Genomic DNA, 20,329 nt, shown 5'->3' on the forward strand with positions numbered 1-20,329 from the left:
AGGACAACCGCAGGATTTCGCCGGGAGCGGGTGCTAATCTGAATAATTGTACCCGCTTCCAGCGATATCGCGGTAAAATTTCAGCCATAACCACGTCTCACAACCGTGAGATATATATATATATATATATATAACTGAGATCGACGAAAGGGCTGAAATCGACTTTCATGCAAAATTTCAAACAATTTTATCGCGATTTCTGGAAATACATTACGTATAATCATTACAGACAATACGCTTATATTTAGGATTATTTTTTAATCCATTTGAATTTTTGAAATCTGTTAAAATCGGTTGACATCCCTTGAAATCTCTTGAACTGTTTGAAATCCTTTGAAATTTGGAAATTGGAAATAATATAAATTTAATTTATTCCTTAAAGTTCTCTGGAAATTCTTTGACGTTTGTAGAATTTCCTGAAATCTTTGAAATTCTTGAATGTTTAATTGAAAGTCTTTTAAATTGCATGAAATTTGTTATATTTCTTGAAATTATTTGCAATCTTAAAAATTTTAGAAATTGATAGGAATCCTTAGAAATATCATTTCATTTATTTTCCAAAGTTCTCTGGAAAATTCTTTGGAATCCTTTTTAAGTTTCTAAATCATGCCATTTTCTGTAAAATGCAAAAGAATTTTAATGTCGTAGTCCTCTGTTTTGAAAATCCGAATCCTCAAGCATTCGGCTTTTTGCATAATTATGCAATTTTTGTGTTAAACAGATAACACACTGTTCAAGGCTAATATAAAAGATGTCTGTAGCTGAGTCCTCATTTTCTTGAGAAAATTATAACATATCCAAAAACATTTAATCCATTTTCCACCAAAACTTATAGTGCAATAGATATCCGAAAAAACACAATACACACGATGAAAGCTCAAGATACAGACAAAATCTTTTGTCGCCACGCCACACGTCAGCGACCTTGCTCCGATAAAATTTAGCTTTTTTAATATCTCAGATATTAACTGTTAATATCACGTATTTTATACTTTCAATATAAACAGATATTGCCCTTTAATATTTTGTATGTTGAATAGAAGATATTAGATAGTATGCCGTAATATCTATATATTATGGTTAAATATCAAAGTTTTTAATATCTGCTTATCAATATCTATTTTTCTCCGTATATTAAGGAGAATTTATAGTTTAAATGACGCTAGAAAAATGATATGTAGTACAAAGGGTTGAGTATATTTTCTGATATTTAGCGAAGCCGCTTTCTGAAAAATTTGAAAATTTTGATCCATGATTACTCCCACTCAGAGAAAAAGTTTTCTTCAAACAAAATCATCATCCTCTTTTCTGTTTTGTTTTGAACGACGTGAATATACTTTTTACACAAATAGAATTATTTGGCTGCAAGATTATGTGAAGTTACTCGCTTAAGAAAATATTTTTCTGCAAAAGGATTCCTGTGGAGACTAATGAAAATCCTCTCAACCTTAAATTTAAAAGAAAATTCCATTTACCTCAAGAAACATCCTTTTGTGACAAGATGACCTTTCTCTGAGTGCCTGTTGACGGAACTTAAAAATATTGAAAAATTCAAAACCTCAAAATTGGAAAGCCTCTTAATTTGCGAAAATTCGAATCAATAAGCAAAACTAATTACGGAAATTGAGTGCTGATAAATTAATCACTTTAAGACAAAATAGGAATTTTCTGTAACATTTCATAGTATAGGTGCGAATAAAACTAGGAATTGAAAAATATGCAAGACGTAGAATATAAGTTGGGACATAGAAAGTTGCGCAAGGAAAACAGCGTATCGCTTACGTGTTGTTTTTCACGGTTATAAATTTTTCCACCTATGTGCATGCGAGTAATGCTATCATCCCTCATTACTGTGATTACTCTTCATTACTCCTACAGGATTTATTATCAAACAACATGTCGGCACGTTTTTCTCAAGAATGTTCATTACCCCGTAATAGAACCTATAAATATGTTTCTCTCTTTATAAGGCATCATTCATGGAAATCTCTTTATTCATGGCTGCCCTTATTTTAAAGTTTATGATCCTCATGAAAGACTTTTGATATTCATAATGGGATTAGATTACTCTGAATGTCCTGGTTTTCAAGTTCTCATCGATTTTGAAAAAGAAATGTTATATTACAATTAATATATTTGTTATAAAATTATTATTTTGTAAGCTTACAGATGATTAAATTTTTTTTTAAATTGAATTTATATTTTTACAGCAAGAAAAGTTTGAAGATTGTCCACCTTTAAACAATTCTATTCTTATTATAACCGGTTTCCACATTCAAATTCAGAAACATAACGGTAAATATCGCAACTTGGGTCAACTTCTGAAGTGATTGCGTGTGAGGAAATGAATTCAACGGAGTGATTTTGATTTGCATTGCATTATCTTGTAATAACTTGATGAGAGATAGAAAATCAATTGTAACTGTTAAAACAAAACTCATTAAATGTTTACATTCTGGATTTTTAAAACACAATCTTTTCCCCATATTGCAGAATCCTGAAATATACCAAAATATATTTATTCTTTAAATAACGAATGGTTTTTAATATAAATAGAAATTTCTGATAGAAGTAATTTTTTATACTGAATTCAAATTTTCCCCCCAGTTTTTTCAAATTAATTCTTGCCTAAGAAATATTTTGAGCTTAATTTTTTTTTAAATTTTGGATAAAAAATAATTTGCAATTACCAGTTAAATAATAATTAGTAAAAACAAACTGAGGACAGATTCAGGTTCAGTGCAAAATAAGGCCTTCAGAAAGACTTGATCTCACTTCAGCGATTCACAGATTACATTTTGTTGACTGGAGTAACTTGTGACTGAAAATGTTGAAATCCCGACTGTTATTAACACCTCTGATTCAAAATAAGTGATCAGAGAATTTTTAAGACAAAAAATTAATACATTCTTTTTTATTTCAGCAATTTTGAACCAGAATGGCCAAAATTCAGCAACAGAATGGTGTTGTGCCAGGAGGAGGAAATGGTGGAGTCGGTGACTTTTCGGATGATGAAAGTACACCCTTAACACAAGATTATGCAGAAAGGTATTTCTGATTGTAAAATTTATAAATGTTTTCAAATTTGCAAACAAAAATGAAATATTAAGGGTAAAGTAAACCAAGATTTTAACTAACTTGTTAATAATTCGTGTTTTTTCAAATTGAATTTAACCAGTTGAAAATTAGTTTTTTGCTGTTGTTGAAAATTAATTGTTTTAAGTGAAAATGTAACTATTCCCTTTTTGGTTAAAAATGAATAATTTTAGTTGAAAATTCATGTTTTCATTAAGAATGACATTATTGGTAAAAATTGATCTTTGTCGGTTTAAAATTCAACTATTTAGTTGAGGAGGGGTAAAAATATCTTAAATACGGTGACGTGGTTTATGGATGATCCCTGAAGTAGCAAGATAAAATTATCTTGATACCTTGAAGATTTTAAAGTCTACTAAATTCATAGTAATCAATGAAGACAAGATAGCAAAAGTTTAAATCAACATTAGACTTAGAGTCTGTTTGCAGGTCTAAAGTAATTAGATAATAATTCTGTCGGCAATCAATCACTTGAGTAGAGAACGCATCAAGTGAAAAATTCCCACAGTGAACACGACAGATACAAGATTCGTATTGCGGGTGTAGTTGAGTCATTTCATATCCTCCAAATGTAAAAAGAAAGGTTCACAGATCAAGATTTTTGCGCTGATTGAGAGATGAGTTTCTGATAATATCAGAGCTGTTTTATGCAGTGATAGTGCATACCATGTTGAAGTGTTATAATTTATTCGTCTTAGTTATCACAGCTTTTCCAACATGTAAAGTATTCCAATGAACTTTGTTTCCACAATCGGATCAAACCGGTACTTGCAATAAATTAATAAGAGATCCATTGTTAAATTTGTATACAAAATTGGATAGAATTTTAACTAGGAATTTAAATTTTGATTTAATCTATAATTTCTTTTGTTTTTAACAGTGAATAGTACATGGGATATTTTCACATAACTTCAGTTGTTCACATAGGCGTAAGTTAGATTTTAAAAAAATGTTTGGGACTGCTTCGCTAGAAAAGATGTTAGAGGCCCATTTTAGATGCACGATAATTAAAATTGGGATGCAAAAAATACCCAGCGATTTTTCTGTTATGGAAATTTTTCTTATTATGCGGGACACGACTGATGAGATTGCTCAAGCGCAGGAGTAATACAGTGAATCTTTGCTTATTCCAAGATGGTGCTATTTCAAGACTATATTATCGCAGAACGGGTAGCCCTCGTTAATTTGAATGGGCTGTTATAGCTTGACATCACGGGAAAGCATACGATGTATTGCAGAAAATATTTTAAACATAAAAGTAAGTCACACATTTATGGATAGTAATATTTGTCAAGTGAAGAATGTATTTTCTCAGTCTTATTCCATTCTTTTGTCGATTGCCAAGCTTCGGGGGTCACTAAAGAAAATAAAACTCCCAAAATTTTAGGATAGTATATCAGACCGGGTACTCTAACCTCAAATTTCGGATAGCTGATTGTATTTCGTGAAACTCGTCTTCAACAGATAAAAGGATGACATAGAATTGCGCAAATGCATTTTACGTTAGAAAAATATTACTATTACGGCATTTATAACTTAATTTTTAAGTTTAGAATATTTTCTCTTAAAATCCTATAATGATCGCGACTTCATTCTACAATAGTAAATATTCCGCGAAATAATTGAGTCGATTTTTGATTCTATTATGTTGATGTTTAGTTCGAAAAGCGTACTATTTCAAGCAAGTGTCAAATTTGTCACGCCGTACGCCAACAAATGTTGATAGCAGCCAATGATCGTCGCTTGAAATACCCAAATGTTTACGTTTCGCGGGCCTTACAATAGGCAAGATTTCACTGTATTACCAAAGGAACAATCATTCTATTTTAATCTTTTTTACCCTAGTTTAATGTAATTACTTTCCCAAAAAGACATCCAAACAACTAACTTTTGCCTTTAAAATCTTTGAAAAAGTAACAGAATCTGAAAATAAATAGGAGTTGTAACATATTATTTCTATGGTGTCTTTTTCGGATGTACTTAACTGCTTTCCTGTGGGATTAAAAAATATTGAAATGGGATTAAAAAAATTTGGATGAAAAAAATTATGAGTAGTGCGATAGACTTTTGTACAATCTATGGAATGGTTCTAACCAAAAAATCTATCAAAAAATGTAGGTCAAAAATTTTTTATACCAAACGAAAGAAATTAAGTAGATGTGAAAAAAGCCTCTTCCCACAAAATTAAAAATGTTCACCCACTCCCGCTCGTTAAATATTTGTCTAAATGACAACAGATTTTTCCGATTAACTACCATCTACACTTTGCCCAAGTTTTAGACCCATCTATGGAAGTTCGATTTTTGGCATGAGTACACTTGAGAAAAAAGTTCCTATATACGTAAAGCAAAACAATTTTTAATAGAAATATAGATTACATATTTCTTGATGATTACCTTGAAGCCTCTTATAAGGCTTTCACAGACATATTGTTAAGTTTATAGTTTATAGCCAGCAATATTAAATCTTAAAAATCTGCAATGAAGAATATTTTTAACTGAAATTTCAGAATTGAAAAAAAATTTTTTTCTCAAGAATATTCAAACGAAAGGTTCCAACTTTTTAAACAATATAAAAATACAACTTCGATCTCAAGACGATAAATGTCAGTCTTTGAACCAAGACTTTGAAATTCCATTCAAATTATATCATAAAATTGGAAAGAAATCAATCCAGGCTTGTTTGAAAAAATAACTATTTTATTTAATATTAAAGATGTACTCTGCGCAGAGTCAATTTTAAAATTCATGTGTTTAGAATGATGTACATAAAATCGTCGAAAACAGAGCATTTGACCATTGCTGCGAATTTTTAAGAAGAAATGTACATACGTAACAATTATATTTCAATCTTAGTGATCAAAATAGCCGATTGTATTCTTTGCGTGGTTCTGCACAATTTTATATTTGTTTGGCTCTTATTAAAATTATTTTATTTATGAACCATAAATTGTTATCTATCAGTATCTTTTTCTCAATTTTATCAAATAATTAAAAAAATTGATCAATTATAAAGAGGATTTATGCTGTGCACATCCCTAATTAAATAAAAATGAATAATTAATCAAATTAATTCAATGATAACATTTTAATTTTATGTCTAAAGGGCCCTCTGAACCCCTAGTATAATCTGGTAATAATAATAATTATTAGAAATTATTGTATTTAAATAAGACATTACTTTAACCTATTTGATGAATTTCGTACCAATTAAATTAATGATCGTAATTAATGAATTTCAAAAATATTGGAATTTTTGTAGCCACCGAACAGTCGTTGAGACTAAAGCATGGGATGTCTTCAGAGATCCACCTCCAAAAATCGACTCGGGGTCGATGGCAAATCAAAGATGTCTCGAAGTGACAGTTCAAATTACAAAAGTTATCGTCTATTTACTAGTCTTCGTCATAGTTCTTGGCAGTGGGGTCATCGCCAAGGGAACCATACTTTTCATGACTTCACAGCTGAAAGCCGATCGGGCTGTAGTCTATTGCAATATAGAATTAGGTAAGAAATCCAGGCAATTATGGGATAATTAGTATATATCGGTTCTTAGATTAGTCAAGATCTCTCTGGTAGGCATGAGTACCTCAATTTCTTTTTTAACCGAAAAAAACAGCAAATAAAATTCCTAAAGATCTGAAGGAAGGAAGAAGAGAAACCAATACTAACGTTCCCACAATTTGCTAAATTCTAATTCTAATATGTATCATTAACATTGTTTCAATTCGACATATACAAAACAGCATATTTTGTACAAGGAGAAGGGAAATTAATTTTCTGCAATAAGTATAGCTCTTAATCTAAAAAAAAGTATGTTCAAAGTATTAAAAAAATTATCTCTGGTTTCCGGTTATCTAATACCTTCAGTTTCCACTTAGTGATTACGAATTCTCTTAAATCAGTTCTTGGATTGTCATCTTTTCTCTTTTCATCTGATTATTTTATTATTTTCCAATGAATCTTCAATTCTTGTTAATAAAAGAAGCAATGGAAAAATAAGAATTATTTGATATTTTTTATGTTTAGGCCGGGGTGAGCAATTTATAGTAAAGTTACCAGAAGAGGAGAGGATAGCATGGATTTGGTGCATCATCATAGCCTTTGCTGTTCCCGAAGTTGGGACTTTTATTCGTAGTATTCGAATGTGTATATTCAAATCTTGGAAGAAACCTCTTTCTTCACACTTTTTGCTTGTTTTCTTGATGGAGAGCTTCCACGTTATTGGTTTAGCTTTCATGTTCCTAGCAATTCTTCCTGAATTGGACGTAGTCAAAGGCGCGATGCTTACAAATTGTGTCTGTTTCATTCCGGGACTGCTTGGTAAGTATTTATACAAAATGTAAATAAGCAAAATAAATATTTAACATATATTAAAGAATTTTAAATTCAAAATATGTAATAACCCTGAGATAGAACTTCTAAAATATTATAAACTGAATTTATCTTGATAGGCGAAAAAACTAAAAAAGAATTCTGAAATTGAAACTTTGTGTTCTGAAATTTAATTCACATCACTAATGAATTTAATTTCACAGGTCTTCTCTCGAGAAACAAGAACAAAGACGAGTCGAGGAGATGTGTTCTCGTCCTGGTGGACTTAGCAGCTTTAGTTGCTCAAGCAACTGGATTTGTAGTATGGCCTTTACTGGACAGCTTAAATCCCTCTTTATGGCTAATTCCGCCAGCTTTAATCATGATTTCGTGTGGGTGGTGGGAAAACTACGTCTCGATACGAAGCCCCTTAGGTATTGAAATCTACATATCTAATTTAAACTTTAATAGTAAAACAGATTACCTGAATCAAAATAGCAATCCTGGATATCTAAAAAACCAAAATAATGATTCCAGGCATAGTAAGAACACTAGGAAGAGTAAAAAAGGAACTAAGAGTCACAAGATACTTTACCTACCTCTTCATCTCTATTTGGAAAATAATCGCCTTCTTCATCACTTCGATTCTAATTCTCCAAACAAAAGGCGAAAACGTCGGTCACCTTTTTTCAATGATGGGCGCTGCTTTTGGGAAACACAAAATCATCGTACAAGCTGTCAGGCAAACTGGAACTTCAACTTTAACCGATTTGGCAGAAATAGTTCTAAATGGTGAAACTGTGGCAACAGATTCCGATTTCAATACTCCAGTTTACGTACTCTTATTGCAAATTTTCGGGGCCTACTTCGCCTACGTATTTGGTAAGCAAATTGAGCTTGTTCTCTAACAGAAATAGGTAATATGCACATGTATACGAGGGAAGAATTGTTCTTTTATATGGACCTGGAAGGATTTATTCCAATTCTATCAGGCTTTGAATTAATAATTCCTTTTTAGGAAAGTTCGCCTGCAAGATCCTGATTCAGGGTTTTAGCTATGCTTTCCCAGTGAGCCTGACGATTCCAGTTACCATATCGTTGCTCATCGCTGCTTGTGGTATTCGCAATGGCGACCCTTGTTTCTTCCATGGGACAATACCTGATTATCTCTTTTACGTATCGCCGCCTTTGTACTTCCTTAACGATTTTATTTCCAAACAATACGCCTGGGTTTGGTTGCTCTGGCTGCTCTCCCAAACTTGGATTACTCTTCATATTTGGACTCCAAAATGCGAACGTTTGGCTGCAACAGAGAAACTTTTTGTGGTACCGATGTACGATTCTTTGCTGATTGACCAGTCAATGGGACTCAATCGAAAGAGGGATGATCAACCGGAAGTCAAAGTCGAGGTAAGAATTTAGAATTAATTTTTCAATCTACAGTTTCTTAAATTCATAATTCCCTTTAGGATTTGGCTGAAATCGAGAAGGAAAAAGGCGATGGAGATTACGAAACAATCTACGAACAAACTGACGGAACAAATACTCCTCCATCGGCAGTTAAAAATAGTGATCACGTGACAAGGATATATGCTTGTGCGACAATGTGGCACGAGAATAAAGAAGAGATGATAGAATTTTTGAAGAGTATCCTACGATTAGATGAAGATCAATGTGCGAGACGGGTAGCTCAAAAATATCTGAAAGTTGTCGATCCTGATTATTATGAATTCGAAAGTGAGTATTATGATCATTAGTTTAAAGATTATGCATTCAATATTTTTCATAAAATATTTTCTTTATTTTCAGCTCATATATTCTTCGATGACGCTTTCGAGCTTTCTGACCACGACGAGAATGAATCTCAGGTTAACCGATTCGTGAAATTGATGGTCGGAACTTTAGACGAGGCAGCTTCTGATGTTCACCAAACTCGGATGCATGTGAGAGCACCAAAGAAAATTCCAACTCCTTATGGTGGAAGATTAATTTGGACTTTGCCGGGCAAAACGAAAATGATAGCCCATTTAAAAGACAAGAGTAAAATTCGTCACCGAAAACGTTGGAGTCAGGTATGATGTTTTACCTAAATGGCCACTTACAGATGTCTTAGAATGGACCTAATTCTAAGAAAAATTTCAGGTGATGTACATGTACTATCTACTTGGTCATCGATTAATGGAATTGCCAATCAGCGTTGATCGGAAAGAAGTTATCGCAGAAAACACATATTTGCTAACTTTAGATGGTGATATCGATTTTCAACCTTCAGCTGTGAAATTGTTAGTGGATTTAATGAAAAAGAATAAGAACCTTGGAGCGGCTTGTGGGCGAATTCATCCCGTTGGTTCTGGTAAGGAACTAGTCAACCTCTGGTGACGAAATTGAAAAATACAAGACAGATCGAATCTATCAAGCATTTTTAATTGAGAATCTTTCAATTTAACATATTCTTATAGGTCCGATGGTTTGGTACCAGATGTTCGAATACGCGATTGGTCATTGGCTTCAAAAGGCGACAGAACATATGATTGGATGCGTTCTTTGTAGTCCTGGATGTTTTTCCCTCTTCAGAGGGAAGGCTTTGATGGACGACAATGTGATGAAGAAATATACAACCAGATCTGATGAAGCTAGACATTATGTGCAATACGATCAGGGCGAAGATAGATGGCTTTGTACTTTACTGTTGCAAAGAGGCTATCGAGTATGTAATACGTTCACAATTGTTGTCCAATTTTTTCTATAGTTTTAGTTTATTAATCAGACTAAATAAAACAAATTCTCATTCAAGGTCGAGTATTCAGCTGCAAGTGATGCCTACACTCACGCCCCGGAAGGTTTTAACGAATTTTATAACCAACGTCGTCGTTGGGTGCCTTCGACTATAGCCAATATTATGGACTTGCTCATGGATGCGAAACGTACTATCAAAATAAATGATAACATCTCTCTACCTTACATTTCCTACCAGATTCTTCTCATGGGTACGCTATAATCTCAAAATAAAACTTTATTTCTTGAAGAAGAGAATCCAAGTCTATTAAATTGAAATTTTCAGGTGGTACTATTCTTGGACCAGGAACCATATTCCTTATGTTGGTGGGGGCTTTCGTCGCCGCTTTTAAGATTGACAACTGGACCAGTTTCTACTACAATATCATTCCAATTCTTTTATTCATGATTATTTGTTTTACGTGTAAGGCTAATGTTCAGGTAAGCCCCAGTCACCATGTATATAAACAGTTTTTATTAGTTTGTTTGAGAACTTAAAGACACCATTTCTTGTTCACAAACACCTTTTTGTTTTCAAAATCTGCTACTACTGTTTGTCTTCCAAATTTTATTTGACTTTTGTGTTCGTTTGAAAACTGGGTCACGTCCTTGTCCATCCTTTCAGCTGATATGTGCGCAAATATTATCAACGGCTTACGCGATGATTATGATGGCCGTGATAGTGGGAACGGCCCTCCAGCTTGGCGAGGACGGAATGGGTTCTCCGTCCGCTATTTTCTTGACATCCCTCTCGACTTCGTTCTTCATAGCAGCTTGTCTTCATCCCCAGGAGTTTTGGTGCATCGTTCCGGGTCTCATTTACCTTCTCTCAATTCCCTCTATGTACCTTCTTTTGATCCTTTACTCCATAATTAATCTAAACGTGGTCTCCTGGGGTACTCGTGAAGTTCAAGTGAAGAAAACCAAGAAGGTTCGTCTTAGATGTCCCATTGTGTGGTGGAAAAGTTATATGGCTAAAATAAATAATTAACATCACTCAATCAGAAGAGCGAAATCACCTAGTGGAGACAATAAAAGCTTTGGTGGTGGAGATTCTTTTTGTCTAGATGATTCGCTTCCAGCAGCGTTTTTATAATTAAAACAACTCGTTCCTCATGGTAGATTACTGCAGCAGCGGCGATCAGTATTATTTACGGATTGATAATGGTTGTGATGATTACAGCAATAGCGATTAACATTGTCGAAGATGGCTTGTTCTCGCCATCTCCTCTCTTCTTTCTAATGGTTATTCTTCAAATAATGGTGTCAGGGTTACTCCATCCCCAGGAACTAAACTGCATGCTCTATGGACTAATTTACTATATTTGTGTTCCCTCCATGTACCTACTTCTAATTATTTTTTCCATCTATAATCTCAATGATATAACTTGGGGCACGAGAGAAGTACGAGGAAAGAAGACTGAACTGGTAATAGATCGTTTTTGTGTAGTTTTTACTAATGGCAAAGCTAAAATAAAATCCTGAATGGGAATTGATGAATATTTTAATGATTTTGGTTTGAATAGGAACTTGAACAAGAAAAGAAGGAAGCTGAGGAAGCAAAGAAAAAAGCGAAGCAGAAATCTTTGTTAGGCTTTTTGCAAAACGGAGCTGGGAATAATGATGATGATGAAGGTTCGATAGAAATTTCTTTGGCAGGATTATTCAAGTGCATGCTTTGCACCCACGGAAAACCTTCTTCGGAGAAACAACAGCTTGTGGCGATCGCTGAATCACTTGAGCATTTAGGAAAACGACTTGACACTATTGAAAAGTGAGTGCTAAAATTTATCCGGAACATTGTTTCTGTATACATTTTTTCGTTTTCTGTTTTGGTTTCTGTTTTTTCTTTATTTTGGATGATTGATTTTCTTATCCAGAGCTGTCGATCCGCATGCCCACATATCCGGAAGAAGACGAGCATCTTCGGTAGGTTCACGAACAGCAGATCACCTCGGTGCCATTGGTGAAGACCCAGCAGAAGATGATGGTCGTGACAGTGAAACGGAAACTGTTGCTAGTCAAACTACCGATGGAAATCGTGAAGGAAACTTTCTGTCCAGGCCCTTTTGGCTTGATGATGATGGACTCAAAAATGGGGAAGTGGATGTTCTTAACCTCCAGGAAGAACATTTCTGGAAAGATCTTTTAGAAAAGTATCTTTACCCCATCGACGATGACAAGGCAGAGAAGGTAAAAGGTTTAAAGAAAAACGAAATCTTCAGTTGGTTTAAATTTATTTTCTGATGGTCCAGAGATTTTTAATATTCCATGATCATCTAGATATGCTAAATATATTCCAACTGAAAAGTTCCCTATCCCGGAGCTATTCCTCATTATTGCTTTTTCAATTCCTTTTCCATAAACTTGATTTAGAACAGCTGTTTTGCGGACTTGCTTTTGGCCACAGCAGATTTGCTTCGCCATTTTTTTATTCGTTTCTTTTTTAATGTCATTTTTCATTTTTAACATTAATTCACAATCTAACTGTTCACGTCAGGCTCGAATCGCCAAAGACCTAAAGGACTTGCGGGACCAGAGCGTCTTTGCGTTCTTTATGATTAACGCCCTCTTCGTGCTGATCGTATTTCTTATGCAATTAAACAAAGACTTGTTGCACGTGAAATGGCCCTTCGGTATCAAGACCAACATCACTTATGATGGGACTTCCCAAGAGGTAAAATTCGCTCCGTAGGTGGCACGAGTTCCTCTGTTCGAATGGACTAAAAGAATGAAGGGAAACTATTTCAAAGATCTTGATGAATTATTAAAGATAACTTAATTTTGATTTTTTGCATTGATGATGTTTGCCCTTCATTAGTTAATTCTGTCAATTCTGACCAGGCTAACACGTCGTCACCTTCGGGGCTTTAGATTACTTGACTAATTTTGTCTTTTTTTATTAAATTCCAACAGGCTAGGATCGCCAATGATTTGATCGAATTGAGGAACAAGAGTGTCTACGCATTTTTAATGTTCAATACCTTGTTCGTATTGATTGTATTCTTAATGCAGCTGAACAAAGATAAACTGCACATCGTGTGGCCATTTGGGGTCAAGACGAACATCACCTTTAGTGAAGAATCCAAGGAGGTAGAGGCTTTGCTTCGGGAAGCCTCGACTTTCAGTTTTTCGTGTTGAAAAACTAACAATCTGCCGGCATGCCTCGCTACTTTCTCACTCTTCTCACTTTTCTCACTCTTCTCTTTTCTTCCTTCTGTCTCTGAACAATTACATTCACCAATTTTCACCAGAGAAAGTTGAAACAATCGAAGACAAGTTGATTGTTTACAAATATCAGGAAAGTCTTCCTGAATTTTGTTTTAGCTTTCGCATCATCGAGCTCTAAAAGAAAGTGCTTTAAGTATTCAGAACACCAACTAATAACAAAATAATTGTTTTAACAAAATCAGAATAAAATAACCGGATTTCCTGTTCCGGCTCATCTACTGGCATTTTATTAAAACTTACAAACTTGACGATTCGACCATCAGCATTCGAGCGTCAGAATTTTGTGCTTTAATATAAACATGTTACACCTGCGGAGGTTATGCAAATTATACGTTATAAAATAAACATATTTAACTATTATCTTACCTAAGAGTCAGATTGTTTACATAGTATCTGAATTTTAACTCGCACAGTCCACTTAAATATAACGTTTGCGTATCAACACTCTTGCTGATAGTGCGGTGAAGTTGGCTTATAATAGATTCTCCAATAAGAACTTAGAATTAAATAAGAAACAACTTATAAAAAATGATTAACCTCAACCAAAGACAGGAAATAATAAAAGTCAGTAGACGCAAAACTATTAATCAATTCTGATTGCACTGAGATTTGTCTGGTTATATCTCTTCTTTCGGAAACAGTTCTGTAAATTTCGATTGTTCCACTTGATCATAAAAGCGAGGCAGGCTTTCATACTAGAATGGTATCGGAAATTCTCACTCTAGTCTGATTCACCAATAAATCACTGTGTCTTGTGAATAACCAAAGAAGGTTTCAGATGTTAATTAATAATCATGCCATCACTTCCTCTGGCAAGGGATGATTCACCTTTCTTCCGGTTTTGGGTGTCTCCCCAGCATTAATGGCAGTCGAAACTGTCAAATATAAAGTTCTTTCTGAACAATTTGTTAAACCGCTACCAGAAATTTGTTTTGTGCTGTTTTTATTTCAATTCATGAATTACAATTAACTATTCGATTTAGAAAAAAATAAAATTAAAATTAATACTAATATTTCAAAGCAATAAATCTTAGAGTTGCACTGCCTATAATGGTGTGACCAGCACAATTAATGGGTGTGACTCTGGATCTGGTCTTGGGATATGTTTAATTACGCGGTGGTTTTTTATGGATATATAAATATTTGTATGTTTATGTGTTTGTAAATAATAATAATTATACTTATGACTATACTCTGTGTGTGTATGTGTGTTACGTACCAAGCCCGAAATTGTACACTTCGCGATGTGTAGAATTTTGGGATTGATACGTAACATATACAACAAGTTCCAGTTTTAACTCGTAATAGGTACAAAGATACAATTTTTGAATATTGTACGTATTTAGAAGGGATCTTCTGATATAATTATATATAGTTAAATAAATACTAAAAGATTACAAGTGCAACTGGACCAAAGTATGTCATGGAAGCTCTGCTCTTTTGAATTATAATTTATTTTGATTTTTAATAAATCTTTAAAAGAAAAGTTTATAAAATTCAAAAAAGTAAAGACGGAGTTAATTAGTGACTTAAAATGAGTGTTTTAAAAGGACAGAAAATACTGAGTTTAAAATTTGCAGATTCACATCACAAAGGAGTATTTGCAGCTAGAACCGATAGGACTCGTATTCGTGTTTTTCTTTGCGCTGATTTTGGTCATCCAATTCACTGCCATGTTGTTCCATCGATTTGGAACACTGGCCCATATTTTGGCGAGCACGACTCTGAACCTCTATTGTTGCAAGAAGGTAGAGTTTCAAAATTTTGTATATTTAACTTTAAGGAACACTTAATTTAGTATCATTAGTTTTCGAAAAATTGCAAGAGGATGAAAAATGAGATGCAAAGGCATAAAATAAAAGTTCTATTTATATTTATGTTATTTATTTCTGAAAAATAGCCCAAAGACCTTTCGGAAGAAGCTTTACTGTCAAAGCATGCGGTGGAAATTGTGAGAGATTTGCAGAGATTAGATGGAATGGAGGGAGATTATGATGAAGGAAGTGGAAGTGGACCTGGAAGGCGAAAGACAATTCGAAATTTGGAAAAGAGTCGCAGAAAAACTCAGGCGATAAACACTCTCGACGTTGCTTTCCGACAACGTTTCTTCAGCATGGCAGAAGGCAATGGTGTGTTGATATAAAATTAATTTATTGAATTAAAAAGACATATCATTGACCTATTATTTTTTCCTCCAACAGGTTTGCCACGAAATATGTCAACAAGACGTTCCACAAAAGCATTTAAAGCATTCGAGGGTCGTCGAAACAGCATCATCGCAATGAGACGAAAATCCCAAATGCAAACTCTGGGTGCAAACAACATTTATGGGGCACCAGGAAATGTCCTTGGAATTCAAGGTCGTCCAACGAGAAGTAGTCAAATATCGGTCAAGGACGTCTTCGAAGGTCACAGTGGCCATGTAAATTCTGCATATGAAGCCGAAGATAGTCCAGGAAACAGCCTCAGACTTCAGACCCTAGCTGGACCAATTGTTTGGAGAGAACCTAACAACTTGTAAAAACCTAGAACCTAAATTAGTAAGTCTTCCAAAGACTTTATTATCTTGACCAAATTACCAAATCAGAATTCTGTAAGAAAAGAAATGACGACTTTCTTCTTTTAAGTCCAGGTTTCTAAAATAATTTTTTCCTTTGGGAAGATAAAGACCGAATTTATGAAACCACTTTTGAATTAGAGACTGAAGTTCAATGTATAACGTTGCATTTTTCACTGTCCTTTTCTTTTTTTTAATCTTGCACTAGACTTACTCTTCACCTATTTCTTTACTTATTAGACAATAATCAATTTACAGACTTTTATATATGCTGAAATACTCTCATTGTTTAAACTTCCTAAATCGATTGACTGATTCAATTCAAACCTTCAATTAAAAAATAATACTCAATTCTTCTATCTAATTTTAAGAAACTGAGATTCTTTCAAAATACAAAAAGATAAGTGTCGAAATTTAGTCAAATTATTCGATATTTTCGAATTAGTTTAAATTATTCTTGTTCCTTTTAGATTCTTAGGAATCTTCATTGATGGATTTATTTTATATGTAAGCTTCGATACATGAACAGAAGATGTATATAAAAATGCACGCATTGTACAGAATGTTATATGTGGTAAGAAAATGTGCATAATGAGAAAGTAAAATATCCGTGTGAAACTGTAAACGTACAGGCGCGTCTCACGTCTACGCTTATTCGTCACTTGCTGTTCTATGTGATACCACAAATGTATTTAAATTATGATTGATTTGTGCATGGCTGTGTGAGAGTTTGTGCGTGCATGATTGAGTGTCAGGAGCACAATAACGTATGAAAAGAAAAACTATGTAAAAATAATTGTAGATAACTTTCATTTTCATTTAATAATAATAATAATAATAATAATTCGTGTGCAAGTTGCTCAAACTTTTAAACGGTGCTTTCTTTTTTAAAATTCCTGTTCTGAAATACTCAGTTATTAAACCATTAAGCCATTTCCCTTTCGGGGTAGGCGTGACTCACTCGGTAGGGGAAAAGAGTAGTGTGTGGAAGGGATAGAGAATTTTCAAATTGATCCAGAATTCTCGTGTCATTTATGTAAATAACATGTTCGTTCTGCAAAATTGCTTCGACTCAGGTTGCTGATCAATCTCTCTAGCAATCACCCCAAGTTAAGATCCATTAGTGGCCAATGTCTTTTGTTTCAGGCGTCATTCACTGTACTGGCATTTACTCTTTGTATTAACTATTTGCTGCCATACTTTCCTGTCTTGGCATACTTCTCTAGCTTCTTTTATGTCCATGCATTTTTTTATGCAGGCTCTCGTGTTTCTGTGACTTCTCATGTCTCTTCTAACTAGGGTCTTATTCAGACATTCTAGCCATTCTTTCCGCGGTCTACCTCTAGGCACGCTGCCATTTACTTTACCTTGATACACTTGTTTCGACAGTCGTTCATTTGGCATTCTCTCAACATGTCCGAACCATCTTAACCGATTTCTTTTCCATGTGTCTACTAGCGTCTCTTCTGTACCACATTCTTTTAGAATTATCTCGTTACTTACTTTGTCCATCAGTTTTCCCGCATATTATGCGCATGAATCTCATGTCAATTGCGTTAATTTTACTTTTTCTTGATAAGGGGACCTGCTCTACCAATAACCTTCTTACCTTCGTTTATGCGTCTATCTAATTCCTCATCTATCTTCCCGTCCCTAGTAAATAAGCTACCAAGGTAGACGAACTTATCAACTTGTTAAATTCTCTGATCATTTAATAAAATATTGCATGGTGTTTTCTTACCCTTTCCTTCGAACACCATAGTTTTTGTTTTATTTGCGTTAATTTTGAGGCCCATGCTCTTCATGCTTGCATCTAGTTTATGCAACTTTCTTTGTAAGTCTTCGATAGACTCTACTATAACAACTTTATCATCTGCGAACGCTAACCCACGTACCCTTACTGTTTCGAGATCCACACTCTACGTCGAAGATAGCCACTCTTAAACACTTGTCCATAAATAATATAAATAACCATGAAGACATAATGCATCCTTGTCTAACTCCGTGAATAATATCGAAACAGTTACTCAATTTCCCATTCACTCTTACACTCGCTTTGCTGCCTGTATATATTGTTTTTATAGCTTGTAGGAGCCATCCATTGACTCCATACTCTTTCAGGACTTCCCAAAGCTTACTTCTATCTACCTTGTCAAAAGCTTTTTCTAGGTCAACAAATGCACAGAAAACTTTTTTTCCTACTCTCAAAATTTTTTCTGTTATTTGCCTTAAGCTAAATATTTGATCCCTACATGACCTTCCTGGCATAAACCCACTTTGGACTTCCCAAATCTTTGCTTCTGTTATTTTCATTACCCTACGAATAAGTATTTTTGACTATATTTTACTTACGGTACTTAATAAGTTAATCCCTCTATAATTATTGCAGTCGCTTTTATCTCCCTTTCTCTTGTATATTGGTACGATAATCGATTTTTTCCAATCATGTAGGACGTCTCCCATCTCGAAATATAAATTTATCAATTCGCACAGTCTATGTGGTATGTAATCGCCACCGTGTTTAAGCATTTCAGCGTTAATACCGTTTACCCCGGCAGCCTTACCGTTTTTCAAGTTCTTAATTATATCCCTAAGCTCAATGACACAGACTTTCTCAATTGAATTTTCTATCGCAACGTGTTCAACATCGCAGTTGTGCTGTCCTATAGCTTCATCTCCGAATTGTCTCCTAAAATAGTCTCTGAAAGCCTCTTGTATTCCGTCTGCATCATATACCATTTCCCCCCTACTATTTCTCATGTTGACAAATTCTGTACTTTTGTTTCCTTTCATTTTTTTATAAAACGTTTTCTTGCTTCCTTCAAAGTCGTTTTGTATTTTCATCTCTTCCTCTGCTCTAATTGTATCTTTACGTTCCTTAACTAATCGTTTGAGTATCCTGTTTTCGTCTCTATAATCATTTCTACATCCACTTCTGTCCTCATTGATAAGACCTGCGACGTTCAAAGTTCTCTTGTACGCTTCTCTCTTTGCTTTTTGTGCAGCATGAATTTCATCATTCCACCACGCATCACGAGACATTCTTCCTACAACTGCGGTACCACACACTTCGATCGTACATCTAACAAGGATATCCCGCAACATTGTCCAGGTGCCCTATATATCTTTGCTTTTTATACTGTCCTCCTATGTTGCCCTATCTAAGCTTTCGATTATCTTATTTTGGAAATCTATTTGCACATCCGGTTTCTGTAGGTTTTCAATTTTGATTCGCGTTTGTTTTGTTTTCTTGGTTCTCTTTTTTCTCCATCCCCGACATAAGTTAATTTTTGAGATCAGAAGGTAATGATCAGTATTGCATTCAGGACCCCTCATGACCCTAGTATCTTTGACTCTCTTCGTCTTTCATCCGCAACAACAAAGTCAATTATACTGCGGCTATTTCCTTTAGACCAGGTGTACATGTGGATCATTTTATGCCTAAACCAAGTATTTGTAATAAACAGACCCCTTTCTAAGCATATACCAACTAATTTATCTCCGTTATAGTTTGTTCTTAGATCCCCAAAATTACCTAGTACTCTTTATGTATCTTGATTTTGAATGCCCACCCATCCGTTCATGTCTCCTAGTAGAATTATTCTTTCCCCATGTTCGCAAATATTTATTGTGTCATTTAAAGTGTCCCAGAAGGCGTCTTTTACTTCTCTAGGATCACTATCAACTGACGCGTAGCATGTTATGATAAATAGTCTTCTGATTCCTACTTTCATTCTAGCCCACAGCAGTCTGGGACATATGAAACTACGGTCTCCGAGATGCTGCTTTGCTCTTTCATTCAAAATCAGACCTACTCCTTCTTTACCATATGATTCACTGTCTACTCCAGACCATATTTCAAATCCGCCTTTCAACACGCCGTTTTTTTATGTCTTTGCTTTCGCATCCCTTTTTCTTTGTTTCAGGCACACATAAAATATCTATTTTCCTCACGTCCATAGTTTCACGCAATTCTTTTACCTTGAGATCATTTACTCCCCTAGCATTCCAAACACCCAGTCTCCATTCGTCGCCTGAAACATGACCTTTAGATTTTCCGTGTGCATGCCTTTTGTCATTAAAAGTTCCAGTCCTTTCCGAGGCTATTTTGTAGTTTTTATTATTCATTGTTTAGATTATACGCTCAACTATCACCTTTATGCAATAAGTTTATTTTCTGAGTCGAAATCATGTCAAATTTAAGTATCAAATCGTCATATGGCGGAGATTGTAGTTATAACGTCAGTCCCACCAAAAACTTCAGTTAATAAGTGAGGGTTGGGAGAAGGGGGAGATAGAATTGAAACCGAGAGAGTCGTCTTGAGTTTGTGTTTTCATGCTGATACACATACACACA

General features: G+C 34.5%; 1 protein-coding gene across 2 annotated transcripts in view; it reads left to right on the forward strand.

Annotated features, from left to right (window-relative positions):
- The window catches only part of LOC117168036 (chitin synthase chs-2), a 49,762-nt gene extending 32,951 nt beyond the window's left edge, over nucleotides 1–16,811 (forward strand). Inside the window, exons 2-20 of one of the 2 annotated variants that reach the window (XM_033353372.1) lie at nucleotides 2,924–3,048; nucleotides 6,358–6,602; nucleotides 7,125–7,418; nucleotides 7,634–7,843; nucleotides 7,947–8,291; nucleotides 8,428–8,819; nucleotides 8,879–9,146; nucleotides 9,219–9,481; nucleotides 9,552–9,762; nucleotides 9,869–10,116; nucleotides 10,204–10,396; nucleotides 10,471–10,625; nucleotides 10,810–11,115; nucleotides 11,711–11,958; nucleotides 12,065–12,377; nucleotides 12,685–12,861; nucleotides 14,996–15,163; nucleotides 15,316–15,544; nucleotides 15,617–16,811. In XM_033353372.1, the coding sequence (XP_033209263.1) occupies nucleotides 2,939–3,048; nucleotides 6,358–6,602; nucleotides 7,125–7,418; nucleotides 7,634–7,843; nucleotides 7,947–8,291; nucleotides 8,428–8,819; nucleotides 8,879–9,146; nucleotides 9,219–9,481; nucleotides 9,552–9,762; nucleotides 9,869–10,116; nucleotides 10,204–10,396; nucleotides 10,471–10,625; nucleotides 10,810–11,115; nucleotides 11,711–11,958; nucleotides 12,065–12,377; nucleotides 12,685–12,861; nucleotides 14,996–15,163; nucleotides 15,316–15,544; nucleotides 15,617–15,936 (4,695 nt within the window). In that variant the 5' untranslated portion in view covers nucleotides 2,924–2,938 and the 3' untranslated portion in view covers nucleotides 15,937–16,811. Of the gene's footprint in view, nucleotides 1–2,923; nucleotides 3,049–6,357; nucleotides 6,603–7,124; nucleotides 7,419–7,633; nucleotides 7,844–7,946; nucleotides 8,292–8,427; nucleotides 8,820–8,878; nucleotides 9,147–9,218; nucleotides 9,482–9,551; nucleotides 9,763–9,868; nucleotides 10,117–10,203; nucleotides 10,397–10,470; nucleotides 10,626–10,809; nucleotides 11,116–11,710; nucleotides 11,959–12,064; nucleotides 12,378–12,684; nucleotides 12,862–13,100; nucleotides 13,278–14,995; nucleotides 15,164–15,315; nucleotides 15,545–15,616 lie in introns of both variants that reach the window. The other variant, XM_033353373.1, reaches the window with a different exon arrangement.
- Nucleotides 16,812–20,329: the final 3,518 nt, after the last annotated feature.

The sequence above is a fragment of the Belonocnema kinseyi genome, chromosome 2 (assembly GCF_010883055.1).
Source record: "Belonocnema kinseyi isolate 2016_QV_RU_SX_M_011 chromosome 2, B_treatae_v1, whole genome shotgun sequence".
NCBI lineage: Eukaryota > Metazoa > Arthropoda > Insecta > Hymenoptera > Cynipidae > Belonocnema > Belonocnema kinseyi.